The sequence below is a fragment of the Ranitomeya variabilis genome, chromosome 1 (assembly GCF_051348905.1).
Source record: "Ranitomeya variabilis isolate aRanVar5 chromosome 1, aRanVar5.hap1, whole genome shotgun sequence".
NCBI classification, from domain to species: domain Eukaryota; kingdom Metazoa; phylum Chordata; class Amphibia; order Anura; family Dendrobatidae; genus Ranitomeya; species Ranitomeya variabilis.
Window position 1 is genome coordinate 672,297,695 of NC_135232.1, and position 20,992 is coordinate 672,318,686.

Genomic DNA, 20,992 nt, shown 5'->3' on the forward strand with positions numbered 1-20,992 from the left:
TAGCTCAGATCAAAGTGTAGCAGCTTCTTCCTGTCAATGCTAACTATTACAGCTACAGAAGCCGGAAATGGCCGACAGCAGCTATTACACTTGGATTGCAACTCTGTTCATAGTGTTTACATCCGGCCGAAGCAAGGAACAGCTGATTGGTGGGTGCACTGGCTGTTGGATCCTAACTGATCTGCTATTGATGACCTATCATGCAGATAGGACAGTAGTAGCACAAGTCCGGACAACCCCTTTTAACTTTATGTGGTCCTTTTGTGCCCCCATGTGGCGACACTAAGTTATCTTATTCCATTATCACCATCAATGGATTCTATTGATACGCTTTGCTATTGTTTACTGTCTCTGTTATATACGTATAACAATGTATACTTATCCTGCAACCACTGTATGGGTATATATAGATGCGGGTACATATAAATGTTCTGGTATATATATGACGTGACTTTTTGGAATCCTGATTCTTTGTTACTGTGTTTTCTTTATCGCTTCATTGGGGGACACAGGTAACCACGGGTGTATGCTGTTGTCGATAGGAGGCTGACACTAAGCAAAACAAGGAAAATGGCTCCTCCTCAGCACTATACACCCACCAACAGGCACAAAGTACCTCAGTTTAAGCTTAGTGTCTGTAGGAGTCGGACCTGGATCTGCTACCAGATCCGCATTTTCCTTTTCAGGTTCCCTGTTTGTGTTTATTAACCTTTTCACTTTGTCTTTCAGGTTCTTCTTAGGGTAACGGGGTGTAATTTCTCACCCTCTTTTCCCGTACTTGCGACTGAGAGAGCAGTGTGGTGTCACCCACACTGCCCATTCTCAGACCCGCAGGCAGGACCTAATCCCCTGTCACCTTTGTGGGTGTTTCAGGGTGATTCCTGGTGGCTGGTCCTTTGCCTTTTCCCACCCCACCCCTCTCCTCGGAGAGGGCTGAGAAGAAGACGGTGGTCACCAGCGGTGGCCTTCCCCCTTGTAAGGGGTTGATGCCATCTTCCGCACCGTCTGGAGATGGTGCGGGAAGGAGGATTTGTATTCCAGTGACCCTCTCCCACCCCGGGGGCTCCTGATGTGATCCTCATCGCTGCAGAGGGACCGGGACTCACCGCAGGTATGTTCCCCTTCTCTCCCTCCACAGCGGCAGGCATCTTCCCAGGGTACACTGTCCCTTCATCTCAAGAGAACTGGGCGGCGTTAGTGGTAGGGATCACCCGGCAGCCGCGGCCATTTTTCCCGCTCAGCACTTGCGGTCACTCCCTTTCTTCCTTCAGCCAGTCACCGTCGCGCGTTTACATTGCGTGCTCTTTTTGTCCAATAGGAGGCATCTTCCTCCTCACCTTTTGAGTCTGGCCACGCCACTAGCAGCATGCATTTTTCGGTGCGCTTTTACCGCTTCTATCACGGAGCTTCTCTTTCCTGGCTGTTCACGCCCCTGGCTTGTCAGCCAATCGGACCTTCGTTTTCGACAGTTAGCAGCGCTGTGGGACAAGCCGAGGAGATTTGCCTGCAGGCGCTCTGCACACGAGGGGACGCTTTGCAAAGGGGACACAGCTTCCACATTTCTTTCTGCTGGTCGTCGCTGGCATCGGGTAGGCTCTATTCTTTTTTTTTTATCTGGCTCCTCCACAGCAGTATCCCCAAGGCTCGACTTATGCCCAACCCTGGAGAGGCTTCTTCTTGCCCCTCTAAGCCCACTGTGATTTACTACGCCTGTGTCCTTTGCAAAAGAAAGTTGTCTTCAGTCTTCCCCTTTCTCCCTGTCTTGCAACCCATCCGCCATGTCTGCCCCACAGGAGCCCTCTAACGCCCAGGATGAGAGCACACCCCTCCCTCCGGAGTGGGCTGTTGCCATGTTAGTCGGTCTCTGACCTGACAAAAGTTTCACAGTCCCTGGTCCAGGTCCTGGAACGACTCCCACATTTGTCCAATGCCACCAGTGCTCCGAACACCTCTCACGATGATTTGCACGCACCTGACCGCCACCTTCACATGGACAAATCAGGCACAAGACAAAGGAAGCGGGCTCTTTCCGTTTCTTCCTTTAGTTCTCCAGGTCCCTCTGCATCTTCATGGATGTATTCCACCCCCATGCCCCCTCCTTGGAGGCGGCTTTTGTGTCAGATGTGGATTTCCAGTCTGAGTCTGATACGGATCAGACCTCAAAGATGCAGGAGAAATGGTCAATAGCCTTATCCTGGCAAGTACCCAAATGCTGAACCTAAAGTAGAACGGGGCACCTGCTCAGGAGCAATCCGTCTCCTTCAAACGGGTAAAACGTCCCTCCGGAATTTCCTTAATCACAGGGAATTTGAAGAGATTATGTCCAAACAATGGGAACACCCTGATAAGCGCTTCCCAGGAAAGAAGCAGCCCTATATTCTCTATCCCTTTAGCCCAGACCTCGTTGGTAGATGGGCAGAATCCCCTAATGTGGATCTGCCAGTGTCTCGCCTGTCTTCTAAGACAGTCCTATCTCTACTGGATGGTACATCCCTTAAGCATTCTACGGATACACAGAACCCTTGGCTGAGTCAGCTTTTGAAGCCGCGCCTCAGTTTGTCCCATTTTTGCCTCCACCTGGATGGCAAAGTCCATGTCTGCCAGAGCAAGAATGATTCGCCAGGGTATCCTAGCGGCAGCTCCACCGGATGAGCTGGCAGATTTGGCAGACCAGATTGCCCATGCCGGCAAATATCTTTTGACCGCTTCCTTGGATGCGGACGGATGTTCTGCCAGGGCTACCAGCAATATTGTTGCTATTCGCCACATTCTCTGGTTGAAAGCGTGGAATGCAGATCCACTGTCAAAAAACTTCCTTACTGGCCTTGCCTTTCAAGGCTGTAGACTTTTTGGGTCCAAACTGGATCAAATAATTTCTGACGCTACCGGCTGAAAAAGCACCTTGCTTCCCCAGTCCAAGCCTATACATCTTTTTAATAAGAAGAGGTCACTTCAATTTCGTTCCTTTCGGCCTTTTTCTGCTTCAGGATCTTACGCCCAGCAAGACCATTCTTCCACACAAGGGGAAAGGAAGAAGCTGAAGCTGTCTTTGAACCTGCCCCTCACTAGCGTCGAAAGGGTCGCTCCTCCAAGTCTTCAGGGTCCTGCGCCAACAGATTTTCCTCGGCATGACGGGTCACCCCCACCTGGGAATCTCTCCAGGGAGGCCGGCTTCATCTCTTCCGGGATGCATGGTTGTCAGTGGTCAACGATGCCTGGGTCACAGAGATAGTTACGTCCGGTTATAAAACTGACTTTTCTTGGACGATCTTCTGATCAAGGGCCGTCCCGACGAGACTGCAACCTGAGTTTTCAGATCTCAATTGACACTCTGGTCCGTCTCAGCTGGATTGTCAACAGAGAGAAGTCCTCCCTGACCCCAGCTCAGCACCTGGTGTTTCTGGGCATGAGATTCAACACGGTCCAAGCCTGTGTCTTCCCTCCGAAAGAATAGTTTCTTTCTGCCAAAGGATCTAAAGCGACGAACTCTTCTCCCCTTACGGTCCTGCATGAGAGTTCTGGGGAAGATGATTGCCGCCATGGAAGCCGTGCTTTTTGCCCAGTTCGATACCATTCCTCTTCAGCTGGCCCTCTTGTCGGCTTGGGACAAGAAGACTGTCTCCCTCTACCTACCCGTGCTTCTGCCCCTTGAGGTGAGGCAATCCCTGACCTGGTGGACGCTATCCACCTCAGTCCTACGTGGGAGGCCATCCTCCCTCTCCGGTGGCAGGTCATCACCATTGACACCAGTCTCAGATAGGGAGCTGTCTTTCTTCATCACACAGCACAGGGTCGCTGGAACGCCCAAGAAGCCGCTCTCCCCATCCATCTTCTGGAGATCAGGGCAATTTTTCTTTCTCTTCGCCGCTGGCAGTCCCTCCTTGCAGGCCAGCCGGTCCGCATTCAATTGGACAATGCAACTGCCGTAGCTTACATAAGCCATCAAGGCGGGACTCACAGCAAACAGGTGATGGCAGAGGTAACAAGGATTCTGCGATGGTCGGAGCATCACGTTCCCACCATATCAGCCATACACATTTCAGGGGTGGAAAACTGGGGAGCCGATTTTCTCAGTCGATAGTGTCTCACATCGGGCGAGTGATCTCTCAACCCCGGTGTCTTCAGCCAGATATGCCAGAGATGGGGCACGTCGAACGTCGACCTGATGGCGTCTTAGATGAACCACAAGGTTCCTCAGTTCGTAGCCAGGTCCCAGGATCCACTGGACATCGGTTGCGATGCTTTAGTGATCCCGTGGTCCCAATTCCAGCTGCCTTATCTTTTTCTGCCTCTCCCCTTGATTACGAGAGTCGTGGAAAAGATAAAGGCGGAAGGAATTCCCGTAATCCTGGTAGCTCCAGACTGTCCAAGAAGGGCCTGGTATGCGTGAACATGCTCATGGACACTCCCTGGAGGCTTCCAGATCTTCTCTCACAAGGCCCCCTCTTCCACCAGAGTTCACAGTCTCTGAGTTTAACGGCATGGCTGTTTAGGCCACAGTCCTGAGGGACGTCATTCAGACCATGATTAGGGCAATAAATCCAGCATCTTCGCGTTTCTACCACAGATACTGGAAGGCCTTCTTTGGGTGGAGTGAGGACAACAATTTGGTTTCTATGTCTTTTTCCCTTCCTCCCATCCTGGGGTTTCTACAAGCGGGTCTTGATTGTGGTCTATCTCTCAGTACCCTAAAGGGTCAGGTTTCCGCTCTGTCAGTTCTTTTCCAACGAAATCTGGCTTCTCGTTCCCATGTAAAGACTTTTCTTCAAGGAGTCGCCCACCTGGCACCTCCTTATCATCCTCCAATAGATCCATGGGATCTTAACCTTGTCCTTGGCGCACTCCAGCACGCTCCTTTTGAGCCCATTCAAGACATTTCGTTTTCTCTCCTGTCATGGAAAGTTGCCTTCTTAATTGCCATTATGTCCATCAGGAGAGTTTCTGAGTTAGCGGCATTGTCCTGCCGTTCTCCATTCCTGATTCTACATCAGTACATGGTAGTTCTCACATCCGTTCCTTCCTTCCTACCTAAGGTGGTCTCTTCATTTCACATTAATGAAGACATCGTCCTTCCTTCTCGTATGTCTCTCTCCCGTCCATTCCCTGGAGAGGTCCCTCCACAAGTTGGATCTGGTCAGAGCCATCTGAGTCTACCTTTCTAGGACTGCTTCCTTTCGCCACTCTGATGCCCTATTTGTCATCTCCGAAGGTCGTTGTAAAGGTCTCCCTGCTTCTAAATCCACTATTGCCCGTTGGATTCGTTCGGCAATAGTGGAGGCATACCGAGTGCAGGACAAACCGCTTCCTCCGGGGGTGAAGGCTCACTCCACTCGGGTGGTGGGGGCTTCCTGGGTAGTTTGTCACCAGGCTTCGGCTTTACAGATTTGTAAGGCCACGACCTGGTCATCTTTGCACACCTTTGCGAGGTTCTACAGGGTTCATACCCATTCCTCGTTTGATGCAGGCCTGGGAAGGAAGGTCCCATGGTTACCTGTGTCCCCCAATGAAGCGATAAATAAAGAGAGGGATTTTTGGTACTCACAGTAAAATCTTTCTTGGAGCCTTCATTGGGGGACACAGCACCTTCCCTAACTGAGGAGGAGCTATTTTCCTTTTTTTGCCTAGTGTCAGCCTCCTAGCTATACACCCCATGGTTCCTGTGACCCTCAATGAAGCGATAAAGAGATTTTACGGTGCGTACCAAAAATCCCTCTCTTTTTTTTTTTCTGCTTTCTCGTACTTCGAATACTGTCAATTACCTCACAGTAATACAAGTGGGCCAAATCATCTCTTCTGAAAATGAAAAAAATGCTTAAAAGTAAGAAGATTTCCAAAATAGAAATGTTAATAGTTTATTTTCATCAATTAGCAAAATGCAAAGTGAAGAAACGAAAAAAGGAATGTAAATCACATCATTATTTGGTGTGACTGTCCTTTACCTTCAATACAGCATCAGCTCTTCTCAGTACACTTGTACTTGCATACAGCCAATGTCATTAACGACTATATTCTGCATAAAGAAGAACAATGAGTCCTGGAAGTGATTATACGGCCTCACGAGCCCTGATCTCATCATCTCCATCCAGTCTGTCTGGGATTACATGAAGAGAAAGAAGGATTTGCACAAGTGACATCCACAGAAGATACTTGGTTTGGTACAACCTCCCTGCCGAGTTTCTTCAAAAACTTCCAGTACCCAGAAGAATTGATGCTGTTTTGAAAGCAAAGCGTGGTCACACTTCTCCTTTGTTCATTCACTTTGCATTTTGTTATTTGATAAAACATAATTTATTAACACTTCTATTTTGGAAAACTTTTTTCCCACAACTGCCTAAAACTTTTGCTTGGTACTGTATATATTAACAATATCAGATTATTGATGTTTTCATCATTTAAGTAGACCATGCATTTCTCTGCATCTTTCATTACACAGTGAAGCAGTGCTGTTCCAGCTCAATTTACTGTTTACATCCGTCCACAGTTTATTGGTGGAGGGCCACATGTTGGACACCCGTCTAAGCATCATTTCATAAAATCGGCAAGTTTATCTATAGCAGTTTTATTTTGGTAGTGAAAATGGAGTGTCATGTTTTCTGTAGCAACAAGTCACTTCAGTTTGAGTTTAATGGAGCGATGGTTACTCTTGGGCAATACTGCTCCATTTGGAGACGTAGGGACCCCTCCTGTTCGTGAGAGTCCCAGTAGTCGAGTCATACATGTTTTAGCCATCCTGATAAATTTTACTGGTATGGTAACCCCTTTGCAATATGTCCCACACCTCTTGCTTATGTACGTTCTTGGAGTATATAATGGTGATGTATGGAGAAGTTACAGAAGCAGCGATGCAGAAATCATCTGAGAATAGAAGCAAATAACTTTTCTTATATACGTTTCACTACACCAATGTAGAAGATGTATGACCGAGCTCAGTCCAAACTATGACGTCAGGATACTGTACTATTGGTGCATAATTACATACACTTTCTATTTGCATTTTGTGCAGTTCTCCTTTATCCTGGAATACAAAGGACTACACAATTACTTACTAAAGATAAGTGACTGCCCGACCCCACCAGTGACTCCCTCCTCCGCCTGGCTCCTGCGACATGAGTACCACCTTCAATACTTTGTATTATCTCTGCTGTACAAAGTGGTTAGTTCTGCTCTTTTATTATATTAAAACTTCCCTGCTGCTTCCATCAAATTTAATCCTTCGTAATTTTTAAATATTTCTTGGTCTAATTTCATTATATTATTATTATTGGAGTTGTGAGCAGATTTTTAATAACTATTAATGTTTTTTTTCTTTTGCAGCAGGCAGCTACATATTCCCATCATGCATCACTTTGTCATTCTGCTTCCATAACATTATTGAGTCGACTCTTGCCCGGCAGTGAGCATCTGGCCCACAAGATCATTTCTTCCTTTACTTTCAATCCAGCTTTTATGCCGTAAGTCGTCACTGTGTCCTGTGGTTCCAAAATTGACTAATAGATTGTATAATGCATTGTATTATGTGTGAGATTGTATTGTGTTTAATTATTTTGAGTAGGTAATTAATCATTGCATATAGTCAGTAACTTATCTGATGTTTTGATCTTCAAAAAGCTTTTATGCTACTGTCACTGGGGGACACAGAAACTATGGGTGCTATGCTGCCATGGTCAGGCTTCCTCTGTGGTACTATGCTACCATGGTCAGGCTTCCTCTGTGGCTGCCAATGTTCACTGGTTTCGATCTACCAATGCGGAAGATCGGGCTAAGCTAGGGAACCCTTGCAAGGGCATGGCTCACTCCTCCCCTGTGTTAATAGCTTCCCAAGTCATACGCTTCCAAGTGTCTGTTCTTGTTTTCAATCTGCTGAGAAGGTTTTTTTGTTTTTTCTACTGTTCCAGCCCTGCTCCACGGCTAAGTGATGGCTTCACAATGCAGCTCCTCCGACAGTTGAGACTCATATCTCGAGACCTTTTTCTTCAGGCTGCAACACGTTCTGACACGTGACTAGGTCGGGCTGCAGATTGCAATATGTGGCAACAGCCATTTTTATCACATTCTTGGAGAAACCCTTTCACTTCTTACCAACGTAGACCTCTGCTGGCTCCCTGACTTTGATACGGGCTCGGTGTGCGTGCATCTTTTCCGACTGATAATGAGATTGTGACTTCTGCTGTATAAAGCAATGTTGTAGCGTTGCTGTATATAGTAAAAGTGATTAGACAATTGTAACTTCAAGTCCCCAAAGGGGACTTATAAGTACAGTGAAAGTGGAAAACAAATTTAAATAAAAAATTGCGGAAGTTCAAATCACCCCTCTTTTCCTCCATTAAAAATAAAGTAACATTTTTTTTAAATTGACATATATTGTACCCTGTTCATAAATGTCCAATCTATCTAATCTATCTCCAGAATTGTGTTTTTTCGGCTGCCACAACAACACAAAAAAAATGTAATAAGAGGCTCTCAAAACATTTCTATCTACTCCAAAGTGAGTTTAATAAAAACATCTATTTGGGACGTAAAAAATAAGCCCCCACACGGTCCATATTCCGACAATTGAAAATGTTACAGCTCTCGGAAAATGGCAACACAAGTAATTTTTTTTTATTACAAATTTCAGAATTTTTTTTCACCACTTAAATAAACTAAAAACTATACAAGTTTAATATATGCGTCATTGTACTGACCTGGAGCATCATTTTTATTAGGTAATTTTTTTTTTTTCGTTTCATTAGGTTTTCTTTAAAAATAAGATATTGAAAGTATACAACAGTTTGGGTAGGTTCTCCGATGCAGGAGATGTGTAAATTTCTATAATAATGAACAAATACTAATTTTAACATGGGGACAAGAAAAAGATGGGGGGACAGTACAAAGGGAAGACAAGCAGGTAATCCACAGTGTGTTTTACACCAGTTTACTATCAACTATTGCACGCAATGCCATCAACATAGAATAGTCAGAATTTCAGATTGGGTCATACAAGGAGTGTAAGGGTACCGTCACACAGTGGCATTTTTATCGCTACGACGGCACGATTCATGACGTTCTAGCGATATCGTTACGATCTCGCAGTGTCTGACACGCTACTGCGATCAGGCACCCTGCTGAGAATCGTACGTCGTAGCACATCGTTTGAAACTTTCTTTCGTCGCTGGATCTCCCGCTGTCATCGCTGGATCGTTGTGTGTGACAGCGATCCAGCGATGCGTTCGCTGGTAACCAGGGTAAACATCGGGTTACTAAGCGCAGGGCCGCGCTTAGTAACCCGATGTTTACCGTGGTTACCAGCGTAAAAGTAAAAAAAAAACAAACCGTACATGCTCACCATCTGATGTCCGTCAGGTCCCTTGCCGTCTGCTTCCCGCTCTGACTGTCTGCTGGCCGGAAAGTGAGAGCAGATCACAGCGGTGAAGTCGCCGCTGCGCTCTGCTCTCACTGTACGGCCGGATCTCAGTCAGAGCAGGAAGCAGACGGCAAGGGACCTGACGGACATCAGATGGTGAGTATGTACGGTTTGTTTTTTTACTTTTACGCTGGTAACCACGGTAAACATCGGGTTACTAAGCGCGGCCCTGCACTTAGTAACCCGATGTTTACCCTGGTTACCCGGGGACTTCGGCATCGCTCCAGCGCCGTGATTGCAACGTGTGACCGCAGTCTACGACGCTGGAGCGATAATCATACGACGCTGCGACGTCACGAATCGTGCCGTCGTAGCGATGTAAATGGTACTGTGTGACGGTACCCTTAACTTAAGGTAGAGAAAGAAAGAATATAATTTATGATAAGGTCTACTCAAGCGGAGATATGTGATTAAACCCCTAATATTTTGTTTGGACATCTTCCTTAAGTCCTTCAGATCCTGCCTCATCAGGGTGACAGACGTAGGGCCTGATTTAGTTGCGAGTTTGGATCTAGATCTATCCACTTGTTCCATATCTTTAAAAAAGGGGCCCGACATGTCACTTCTGGTGGCTTCAATACACTCATATAGCATTATAGCATTCATCCTCTCTCTTACCAGAGAGATAAGAGAGTGAATGGAACTTCCACTTTGCCACTATGTGGATTTTGGTGACCATAAATAGAAAATTTACCAGTCTGTGTAAGTTATTAGTGAATCCCGGGTGTTTTGCCCCCAGGAGAAAGATAGAGGGGTCTAATTCCCACCAAACATTTGTTCAGTGAGACGTTTTACTTCATGCCACAGGTCTGATACCGCTGGGCAAGTCCACCAAATATGTTTCATATCTCCTAGTAAATTGCATCCCCTGAAACATTTGTCTGAAACATTTGGGTAAATGCTTTGAAGTTTTGCCGGGACATGGTATGTTCTGTGGAGAACTTTCAGGGAAGTCTCTACAAGGGACGTCTGGTGGCTACCTCTTGATAGTGTATCACAACATCGCTGCCAGCTCTCCACAGACATAGGGAAGTCCAAATCCTCCTCCCAATGTACCATATATTTTAGTTTTTTCTTATCATATGGAGGGTTGATGGCTGGAAGGGAAACGATATTGTTTCCCTTCCCAAGGGGACATTTACACATTTTTGTTCAAAGCTTGAAGCATTGAGAGAGGACGTAAGGACTTTTTTGGAGGAATTTGTTTGGCAAAGTGAAGGATCTGATTTACATGCATGGCTTCTCTGATTGGGGGGTTAATAAATAATAATAATAATAATCTTTATTTATATAGCGCCAACATATTCCGCAGCGCTTTACAGTTTAACAGTTTCAAACACAACAGTCATAGGTAACAACGTTAACAATACAGTAATAAAGCAAAAATAAGACAAAATAAGATGACCCTGCTCGTGAGAGCTTACAATCTACAATGAGGTGGGGAGATACAAAGCACAGGTGTGTATTTACTATGGTGTATTTACAATGATGGTCCAGCCATCTTCAGGGAGTGGGGGGTAGATGGAAGTAGTGAATGGGTTACACACGCACAAAAACATAAAATGAGTTTGATTAGGGAACGTGATAGGCCGCTCTGAACAAATGTGTTTTGAGCGAGCGCCTAAAACTATGCAAGTTGTGGATGGTCCTAATGTCTTGGGGTAGAGCATTCCAGAGGATTGGCGCAGCACGGGAGAAGTCTTGGAGTCGGGAGTGGGAGGTACGGATTAGTGCAGAGGTTAGTCGAAAGTCATTTGCAGAGCGCAGAGGTCGGTTAGGCCGATAGACAGAAATGAGGGAGGAGATGTAAGGGGGTGCCGCACTATGGAGAGCTTTGTGGGTGAGAACAAGTACTTTGAATTGTATCCTGTAATGAATGGGCAGCCAGTGTAACGACTGGCGAAGAGCGGACACGTCCAAGTAACGATTAGCCAGATGGACGACCCTGGCTGCTGCATTAAGGATGGACTGGAGAGGGGAAAGTCGAGTGAGGGGGAGGCCAATTAATAGAGCGTTACAGTAGTCCAGACGGGAGTGGATTAGGGCGACAGTGAGGGTTTTTGTTGTCTCCATGGTGAGAAAAGGGCGGATTCTAGAGATGTTCTTTAGGTGTAAGCGGCACGAGCGGGCAAGACATTGTATGTGGGAGGTGAAGGAGAGATTGGAGTCAAACATAACACCCAGACAGCGTGCCTGCTGCTGGGGTGGTATGATGGTGCCACCGACGGAGAGGGAAATGTCAGATTTAGGGAGGTTAGTAGAAGGCGGGAGCAGAAGAAGTTCAGTTTTGGAGAGGTTGAGTTTCAGATAGAGAGCGAACATGATGTTGGAGACTGCAGACAGACAGTCAGTGGCGTTCTGTAGTACAGCGGGGGTAAGGTCAGGGGATGACGTGTATAGTTGTGTGTCATCAGCATAAAGATGGTACTGAAAACCAAATCTGCTGATGGTCTGTCCAATTGGGGCCGTGTAGAGGGAGAAGAGAAGGGGGCCAAGGACTGAGCCCTGGGGTACCCCGACAGTGAGAGGAAGAGGAGATGAAGTGGAGTCACAGAACAGAACACTGAAGGAGCGTTCAGAAAGATAGGAGGAGAACCAGGAGAGAGCAGTGTCCTTAATGCCTAGTGACTGGAGCCTAGAGAGTAGGAGAGGGTGGTCAACAGTGTCGAAAGCTGCAGAAAGATCGAGGAGAATGAGCAGAGAGTGGTCACCGTTACATTTTGCTGTCAGAAGGTCATTGGTCACCTTGATGAGTGCAGTTTCTGTCGAATGTAGGGCGCGGAAACCAGACTGTGAAGGGTCTAGAAGGGAATGGGTGGAGAGGTAACGGGTAAGGCGGGAGTAGACTAGGCGCTCCAGGTGTTTTGAGATGAAGGGGAGATTGGAGACTGGTCTGTAGTTATTTGTGCATGATGGGTCAAGGGTGGGTTTTTTTTAGTAATGGAGTAATGATAGAGTGTTTGAAGGAGGAGGGAAAAATGCCAGAGGTAAGGGAGAGATTATATTATAGGGGTTATATTTCTGAATAAATTATTGCCTGTTAAATAATGCGTTGAAAGGAGCGCAAAGGTTTTTTAATATGCAGATCCCTTTTAGCTTCCACCACGGAAAGAGATGGAGCTCAAGGCCAGGCAGAAACATTGGATTATTAAATAATGAGATTAGCAGGGAAGTGTTGGACTGCAATTGAAATTTAAATCTTACTTTTCTCTAGAGTATTAGAGAGTTGGCTGTGAAAGGCGCTGTGATAGTCAATCCCTGTGGAAGCTTTTCTGTAGTCCAATTCAGACCTGGTAACGAGTATGGCTTTGTGAGAAATGACTCCAAGAGAACCCATCTAAGTTTGCTAGTATGTGAACATGTGTTAGTTAGTTGGGCTATTTGGGCTGACTTGAAATATAGTGCGAAGTTGGGCAAGGATAGTCCTTCCAATCTCCTGATGAAACAATTTTTTGTGAGATTCTAGGTCTCTTTCCTTGCCACACTCATTTGGAAATCAGTATCTATATTGAGGAACGTTTTAGTTGGTATTGCAATCAGGAGGGTTCAGAATAGATATAAAAAGTGAGGTAATAATACCATTTTTACCGTCTGTAATCTACCCAACCCGGACAATGTTGAGGGGGACCACCTAGCTAAGTCAGCCTGAAACTTCTGTATAAGTGGAGTGTAGTTCCATTTGAACAGTGTCGACTTATTGGTTGTAAGGTTAATACCAAGGTAGGTCAAGTAATGCTCCTTTTTTGTAAACTTAAATTGGGAGATTACATTGGTTTGCACATCTTTTGGAGTGTTGACGAATAATGCTTCCGATTTTTCTATATTTATCTTGAGACCTGAGATCAATTCAAAATCATGGAGGGAGAACAGATTGGGAAGGGTGATATGAGGATTGGTTAAGGTCAAGAGGAGGTCATCCGCAGAGAGACTGACTTTGTAATGATCTCCTAGGCTATCAGGCCTGTTATGTTAGGGTACTGTCACACATTGAAATTTCGATCGCTACGACGGTACGATTCGTGACGTTCTAGCGATATCGTTACGATATCGCTGTGTCTGACACGCTACTGCGATCAGACACCCTGCTGAGAATCGTACGTCGTAGCAGATCGTTTGGAACTTTCTTTCGTCGCTTGATCACCCGCTGTCATCGCTGGATCGTTGTGTGTGACAGCGATCCAGCGATGTGTTCGCTGGTAACCAGGGTAAACATCGGGTAACTAAGCGCAGGGCCGCGCTTAGTAACCCGATGTTTACTGTGGTTACCAGCGTAAACGTAAAAAAAACAAACAGTACATACTCACATGCCGGTGTCTGTCCCTCGGCGAAAGCTTCTCTGCACTGTGTAAGCACCAGAGCCGGAAAGCGAGCACAGCGGTGACGTCACCGCTGTGCTTTCCGGCCGCTGTGCTTACACAGTGCAGAGAAGCACAGCGCCGAGGGACAGACACCGGCATGTGAGTATGTACTGTTTGGTTTTTTTACGTTTACGCTGGTAACCAGGGTAAACATCGGGTTACTAAGCGCGGCCCTGCGCTTAGCAACCCGATGTTTACCCTGGTTACCCGGGGACTTCGGCATCGCTCCAGCGCCGTGATTGCAACGTGTGACAGCAGTCTACGACGCTGGAGCGATAATAGTACGACGCTGCGACGTCACGAATCGTGCCGTCGTAGCGATCGAAATTTCAATGTGTGACAGTACCCTTAGGATCTCTCTTATGGCTTCCGCCAGGGGTTCCAAGGCTAGGGCAAAAAGGGCCGGTGATAAGGGACATCCCTGTCTAGTGCCTTGCTGTATATTTATGGGGATTGGATGTGTCGATGGTAGCTTTAGATAAGCTGCAGGACTGTCATATAATAGCCGAAGACAAGAGAAAACAAAAACTCATACGGCTATGTCAACAGAAAAATTAAAAAGTTATGGCTCTTGGAATAAGAGGAGGAAAAAACAAAAGCACAAAACTGAAAATCACCTGGTCGGGAAGTGATTAATGAACAGGACTAGGTAACGTAGTCCCATAGATGCTCCAGGTCTTCCAGAGTGGGTGCCATTTATTACAGAATGGCTACTCATTGTGGCCACAAGCGGTGATCCTCTCTTTGATGGTCTTAAGGTACCGTCACACTAAGCGACGCTGCAGCGATACAGACAACGATGCCGATCGCTGCAGCGTCGCTGTTTGGTCGCTGGAGAGCTGTCACACAGACCGCTCTCCAGCGACCAACGATGCCGAGGTCCCTGGGTAACCAGGGTAAACATCGGGTTGCTAAGCGCAGGGCCGCGGTTAGTAACCCGATGTTTACCCTGGTTACCAGTGTAAAATGTAAAAAAACAAACAGTACATACTCACCTTCGCGTCCCCCGGCGTCCGCTTCCTGCACTGACTGAGTGCCGGCCCTAACAGCAGAGCGGTGACGTCACCGCTGTGCTGTGCTTTCACTTACGGCCAGCGCTCAGTTAGTGCAGGAAGCGGACAGCGAGGGATGTGTGACAGACAGCAGAAGGTGAGTATGTACTGTTTGTTTTTTTACATTTTACACTGGTAACCAGGGTAAACATCGGGTTACTAAGCGCGGCCCTGCGCTTAGTAACCCGATATTTACCCTGGTTACCATTGTAAAACATTGCTGGTATCGTTGCTTTTGCTGTCAAACACGACAATACACGGCGATCTGACGACCAAATAAAGTTCAGAACTTTAATCAACGACCAGCGATATCACAGCAGGATCCTGATCGCTGCTGCGTGTCAAACACAACGATATCGCTATCCAGGACGCTGCAACGTCACGGATCGCTAGCGATATCGTTTAGTGTGACGGTACCTTTAGCCGGACATACATGTTATACCGCTCCTGTTTTATATGTACAACTTTAAGGCTATCATACACTTAAGTGTCTATTTATGATTTTGGGTTTAACTATTCACTAACCTCTTCTTCACAGAGAAGGAAGTTCTGGAGGTCCCCAAGCCGCTGATTTGTTTGATATATTGCACATTACATCTGACACTAAACAAGCACCCCCTAGTTCAGTAGCTGCATCTTCAACCTCTCCCAGTCGCGGTGCTCTGCTAGAAGAAGCCTACAGAGATCTTCCTTCCATCCGAGCTTGCTATTTGACACACTTTGCACACATACAACAAGCTCTCAACCACTCCAGGCTTGTTTACCAGGAAAGGACTTGTTTTGTCCAGACTACTTTGCTTCCAGAAGCCAGAGGTCCAATTTTACCTTCTGATTGGTCATTCCTTCCATTAATCAACCTCTACAATAAAGTGACCAATGCAGAATCTAAAGGAAATATTGTCAACACTTTGCCCCCCGATCTGGTGAACACCGTGACTAGGAACTTGCAGTGGATCTTTCTCTTGGAAACTTGGCGCCCAAGCTCTTTGCAGAGTATACCCACTGCAGCAAAGCTGTCCCGTCTGGCCTGCGTGTTTCTCACAGGCAGTGATCTCTTCTTAGAAGGTCCTGTCCATTCGTACACTGCAGCTCTTACAGTTTTTTATTGTCAGCCAAACTTCATGGACTCCCTCAAGCTTGATGTACCTCTTCCTGGACTTGCTTCTTTCTACGATTTTTACATGGACCTTTTGGAGCAGTTTGAGGCTGTTTCTTTTGGAGACCCCTTGTTTGGGACATTTATACTTCTTCCTTTACAGAGACGTTTCAGTGTCCAACTCAGGCAAGCTTTATTTGGAGAACGTGTGAGCAGCTTGAGATCCCTGTCAGTGCCCCTTAAAGAGGTAAGTTATCAAAGTATACCTCAATTGTATTCATCAATACATTATTTAAAGTGAATCTTTCACCAAATTTCACAATGAAAACTGTATACATTGTTAGATAGAGCTCTTACACCTGATAAAACTGGTGTATTTACTTTGAAGATCCATATCAAAATGTAGATACTTAGATGAGCATTTTGTGAGTCCAACAAATATAGTTGCACTCTGTAGCACTTTAGCATATAAACATGAAAAATATGAAAGTTACTGCTCTAGAAAATAGGAAAAACGAAGATACTTAGTGCATAATTTGGCCAATTCGTACATGACCAGCAGCCAATGACTTGGTGACCTTCTTTCACTGGGACCTTCTTTTCCTTGGAGATGACTACTTAGTATGCACCTGTACACACCAGATTTTGTTTGGAAGGGTTGGTCAGTCTTTTGTTTATATATAGGCACTCCACCCATCAGCCCTTGATGGTTTTAATTACAGCAGGATCCTACCTACCCATATAAATGTAGGCCCTCAGCCCAGGAGAGGAAACACATTAGGTTTGGTTCCCAGCAAAAGAAGATCACCTTGTCGCTTGCAGCTGTGCATGCATGAATTGGCCAAATCAGGTGCTAATTATCTTAGTTTTTGCCTATTTTTTAGAGCCGGTATGCTATTGTAATTTCATATGTTTCATTTTACATGTTATAACGCTACAGAGTACAACTTTGTTAGTTATGTATAGAGATGGCTACTCTTAGCTTGCACCTGCTGTGCGCATTAGTTTTCTGTTTGGAAGTGACGGTCAGTCTTTTGTTATCTATTTTATGAGTCCAGCTAGAAACAGAGAGCTCATGAGTCCAAGTGTATTTATTCTCCACCCATCCAGTTTGATAGCTGCAGCTTGTACTGAGCAGTGTGAGATCTCAGCAGGGAGGAGGGACACTGAGGAGCTGTTAGTCAGGCTAGGTGGCAGAGACTAAGTTATAAATTCATAACGCATCATATGGCCTTTCCAATATGGATTATGAAAGAAAGCCACTAGCTGAGCTCCACGTGCAGCAGATGCTGATTGTGTTATACAGCCTTCATCTTGCAACACCTGGAGTTAGCTCCAGTTTCTGCAGTTTAATCATTTAGATGATGTTGTCAATCAATAAGATGGCATTTAGATGAGCATCCTTTCCCTTCGACCCCATGGGACACAACTGCAAGGTGTTGATGCATTACCTTAGCTGCCATCTTTGTACACCTATGAACCCAAGACCGGATGCTGAAGGAGTCAATCATTTACACCATGTACTACAATACTGTGGCATCAAAATATTGTCGGTTCAAGTCCCTTAAGGGGAAGAAACATCTGGTATTGATGCAATCATGAAAGTTAAATTGAACAAAATATAAGATTAATTAACCCATTTGCTCATTACTGCTTTACGGACCCTACATGTCTCATAGAAAATTAATATATGGTGAACAAAATGTTTTAAGTACTTTTATGTTGATATTAAAATAACAAAAGTAATAGTTCTTGGAAGAAGGGGAGGAAAAAAGTGCAAAAATGAAAAATCGCGAGTTCTGAAAAATTGCAATTTGTGGGGAAAAAAATATTTGTATTTAACTGTGACATTTAAAATATTGGTGTCCTACTCTTTTCCAACATTGGGAGGGGAACTACTGTTCTTATAAACTTCGGCAATACTGGATAAAGGGTTTAAATGAATCCACTAATGATCTGGGTTAAATTCTGCAATTTTTTAGAAATGTGGACCTATGTGTACAAGGACGAGGCTGAGCACTTTAAGTCTTTAGGTTAAGCTACAAAACTACTGAATGAAATTGTAGGAATGGACGTCGACGTTTAGGAATATATACCAGCACAGAGAACCGGAGAGCTGTATTTTTGTACTATTTATTTTATTTTCTTTCCTCCTCCAGTTTCCGGTTTCACTGACCTTGTTCACGTCCCCTCCTGAAGATAACTTGAATCTCTTGCGTCTCTATTTCCGGACCTTGGTGACGGGAACCCTACGGCAGACCTGGTGTCCGGTGCTGTATGTCGTGGCAGTTTCTCATGTGAACAGCTTCATCTTTTCACAAGATCGTGCTGCCGAGGTACAATATTTACAGAGGACAGGAGGCTTTGCTGCAAAGTTCAATGACTGTCTCTGATGTACAGGCAAAGGTCATAGGCTATATACACTGACATTTTACATAGGTCACAATATTGGTGGCTTTCTAACAGCTTATAGCATTTATTTTCAATCTACTCTTATAATAGCAGGCATCTGGGTATTTTCTTACTGGTCCTGAGTAAATCATCAACTTAACTTGTTTTCACCAGACAACTTTTTTAGCATCTATCCATAGGGTAAGGTGATAACTTGTTGATCAATGGGGTCCAAATACTGTGACCCAAACTGATCAACAGAAAAGGAAATAGTGTGCATTCTCTACCTCCGCTTCATTCATTCCCTATGGGGCTGCTGAGCGCTCCTTTCTGCTTTTTTTTTTGGCAGTCTCATGGATGGAGCAGTGGTTAGGCAGATGACTTGTCTGTTCACTTTGGAATGGATAAAAATTCCCTAACGATTGATTGGGGTCTGACCACAGGGACCTGCACCAATCAGTATGTTATCACTTAGCCTGCGGATAGGTAATATATTGTTTTCACCAGACAACCACTTTAAATACAGACTGCCATTTATGGCCACTTTCATTTCATAGCCTACTTAAAGGTTTATTCCTATACCATAAAGTGATATTTACAGTTCCTCTTTGCACAACAGCACTCTGGCCAATACAACCGTTGAAAGGGATATTGCTCCCAAATACATTGATCGTTCTTACTCAGTTCCACCTTTGAAAGATATAGTATGTGACATGCCACCCAATTCATAGTCTGTGGGACTGTATTCGGCTAGCTCCAGCAGTACAATGGACAATGAATAGAACGTCATCATGCATGCTCCCCTGTGCCATTCTCTGACCGTTACTGAAAAAGCTGAGGTGAGCTGCATGGGTTACGGCTGTGTGACACATGCATGGAGAGCCCAACACACAGGCTGTCCATGCATGTGTCATGAGTGTGACACATGCAGCTGAGGCACTGATCCAGGAAGCCAGGTTTCCTCTGCAGCTTTTTCGGCAAGTATATAGCTTGCCGAATAAGAGGGAACCCGAGCAAAGTCGCTCATCTCTACTGAGGATCCCTATTGTAACGATTGGTGAGGATTGCAGCAATCCGACTTTAACCCCTATAAGCAGTTTACAAAAATTTTGAAAGCCCCCCCCTGCCCCCCAGCATTTCACATTAGTGTCAGATAACGACCGGGAGGTCCGTGCATCTCAGCACCATATTTTCAAGTATCCTTACTTTTTACTAAGAGTGTATTGTAGGCCTAGCATTTCCATGCAAGTCTTTGTTTTTTACAGAACGTGGATGCTTTGAGAAAAAACATGTTCAAGAAGACGTATCTCTTGGTGGATGAGGTATGTGCTGTGACCTGTAATTTGACATCCAGATGAGGAAAAACACAGGAGATTGCAAATAAAAGCCCAAAATCAAAGCCAGCAATTTCCGATTTGGGACATATATATGGCGTATCGGATTGCGTCGCCATTAATGTCCTAGATTACAATACTTCTTTACAACCTGATTTTGTCTTAGTGACTTTCCAAAACAAGAATTTTTGCGTGGTGGATAGACTGGTTATATTTTATTTATTCCTTTATTTGCTAATCTACCCTTAAATTTCCAGGGCCTGAAGAAACATCTCCTGTACTACAGACAACCGTCCAGCAATAGCCCGCTGGGCTTTGATTTGTATGACGCCCTTCCGCCTCTCAGGGAGAAGCATCTGAAAACGGTAACAGAGCGACCGCAAAAAGCAAAAGAGGCAACATTAAAGCTGCGAAAATACGATGAATGACTCTAAATAGAGTGCAGTAAACAGTTTAAAAAAAAGTACCTAAAATATTTGCTTGTTGCCATAAAAGCAAGTCAGCCATTCGATATTTTATTCTGTATGTCTTATATACCTGTACTAGAAACATTACTGGACAGGCTGTAAAGTTCATTGCTTCCTGAAAGTGACCTGAAGTCACAACAGAAATATTGAAACTGTAGAATAAAGAGAAATTTTTCATGACTCTTAATATAATAATATAAAAAATAGACTAAGATAGCCGATATCATTGAACAAAACTGGAACATAAAGACCAATTTGGTTGCAACGATTATCAGATGAACATTCGTAATCATTTGGGTGTCGGCCCCAAAAAATTCAATATTGTCATTTGTGGTCTGGGATATGTGAAAACAAACGAACCCTCATTTATTCACCCCTCTTCATCTGCAGAGTGTGGGTAGTTTTATTTTTGTCTTTCTTATGTACAGGACTGAGGTCATACCTAGTAAACACAAAGGACAAAGCGTTTGATACCGTGCCGCACAAGAGGTTGGTACACAAAATGAGAATGCTTGGTGTGGGGGAAAATGTGTGTAAATGGGTTAGTAACTGGCTTAGTGATAGAAAGCAGAGGGTGGTTATAAATGGTATAGTCTCTAACTGGGTCACTGTGACCAGTGGGGTACCGCAGGGGTCGGTATTGGGACCTGTTCTCTTCAACATATTCATTAATGATCTGGTAGAAGGTTTACACAGTAAAATATTGATATTTGCAGATGATACAAAACTATGTAAAGCAGTTAATACAAGAGAAGATAGTATTCTGCTACAGATGGATCTGGATAAGTTGGAAACTTGGGCTGAAAGGTGGCAGATGAGGTTTAACAATGATAAATGTAAGGTTATACACATGGGAAGAAGGAATCAATATCACCATTACACACTGAACGG

The 20,992-nt window shown here is 44.9% G+C and overlaps 1 protein-coding gene across 5 annotated transcripts in view; it reads left to right on the plus strand.

Annotated features, from left to right (window-relative positions):
* Positions 1-20,281, plus strand: part of RPAP1 (RNA polymerase II associated protein 1) — a 117,977-nt gene extending 97,696 nt beyond the window's left edge. For all 5 annotated transcript variants that reach the window (XM_077264185.1, XM_077264217.1, XM_077264202.1 and 2 more), the window contains exons 20-25: positions 7,004-7,153; positions 7,315-7,451; positions 15,352-16,156; positions 18,069-18,245; positions 19,566-19,622; positions 19,892-20,281. In XM_077264185.1, coding sequence (XP_077120300.1) covers positions 7,004-7,153; positions 7,315-7,451; positions 15,352-16,156; positions 18,069-18,245; positions 19,566-19,622; positions 19,892-20,062 — 1,497 coding nt within the window. In that variant the 3' untranslated portion in view covers positions 20,063-20,281. The remainder of the gene's footprint in view (positions 1-7,003; positions 7,154-7,314; positions 7,452-15,351; positions 16,157-18,068; positions 18,246-19,565; positions 19,623-19,891) is intronic.
* The last annotated feature ends 711 nt before the right edge of the window (positions 20,282-20,992 follow it).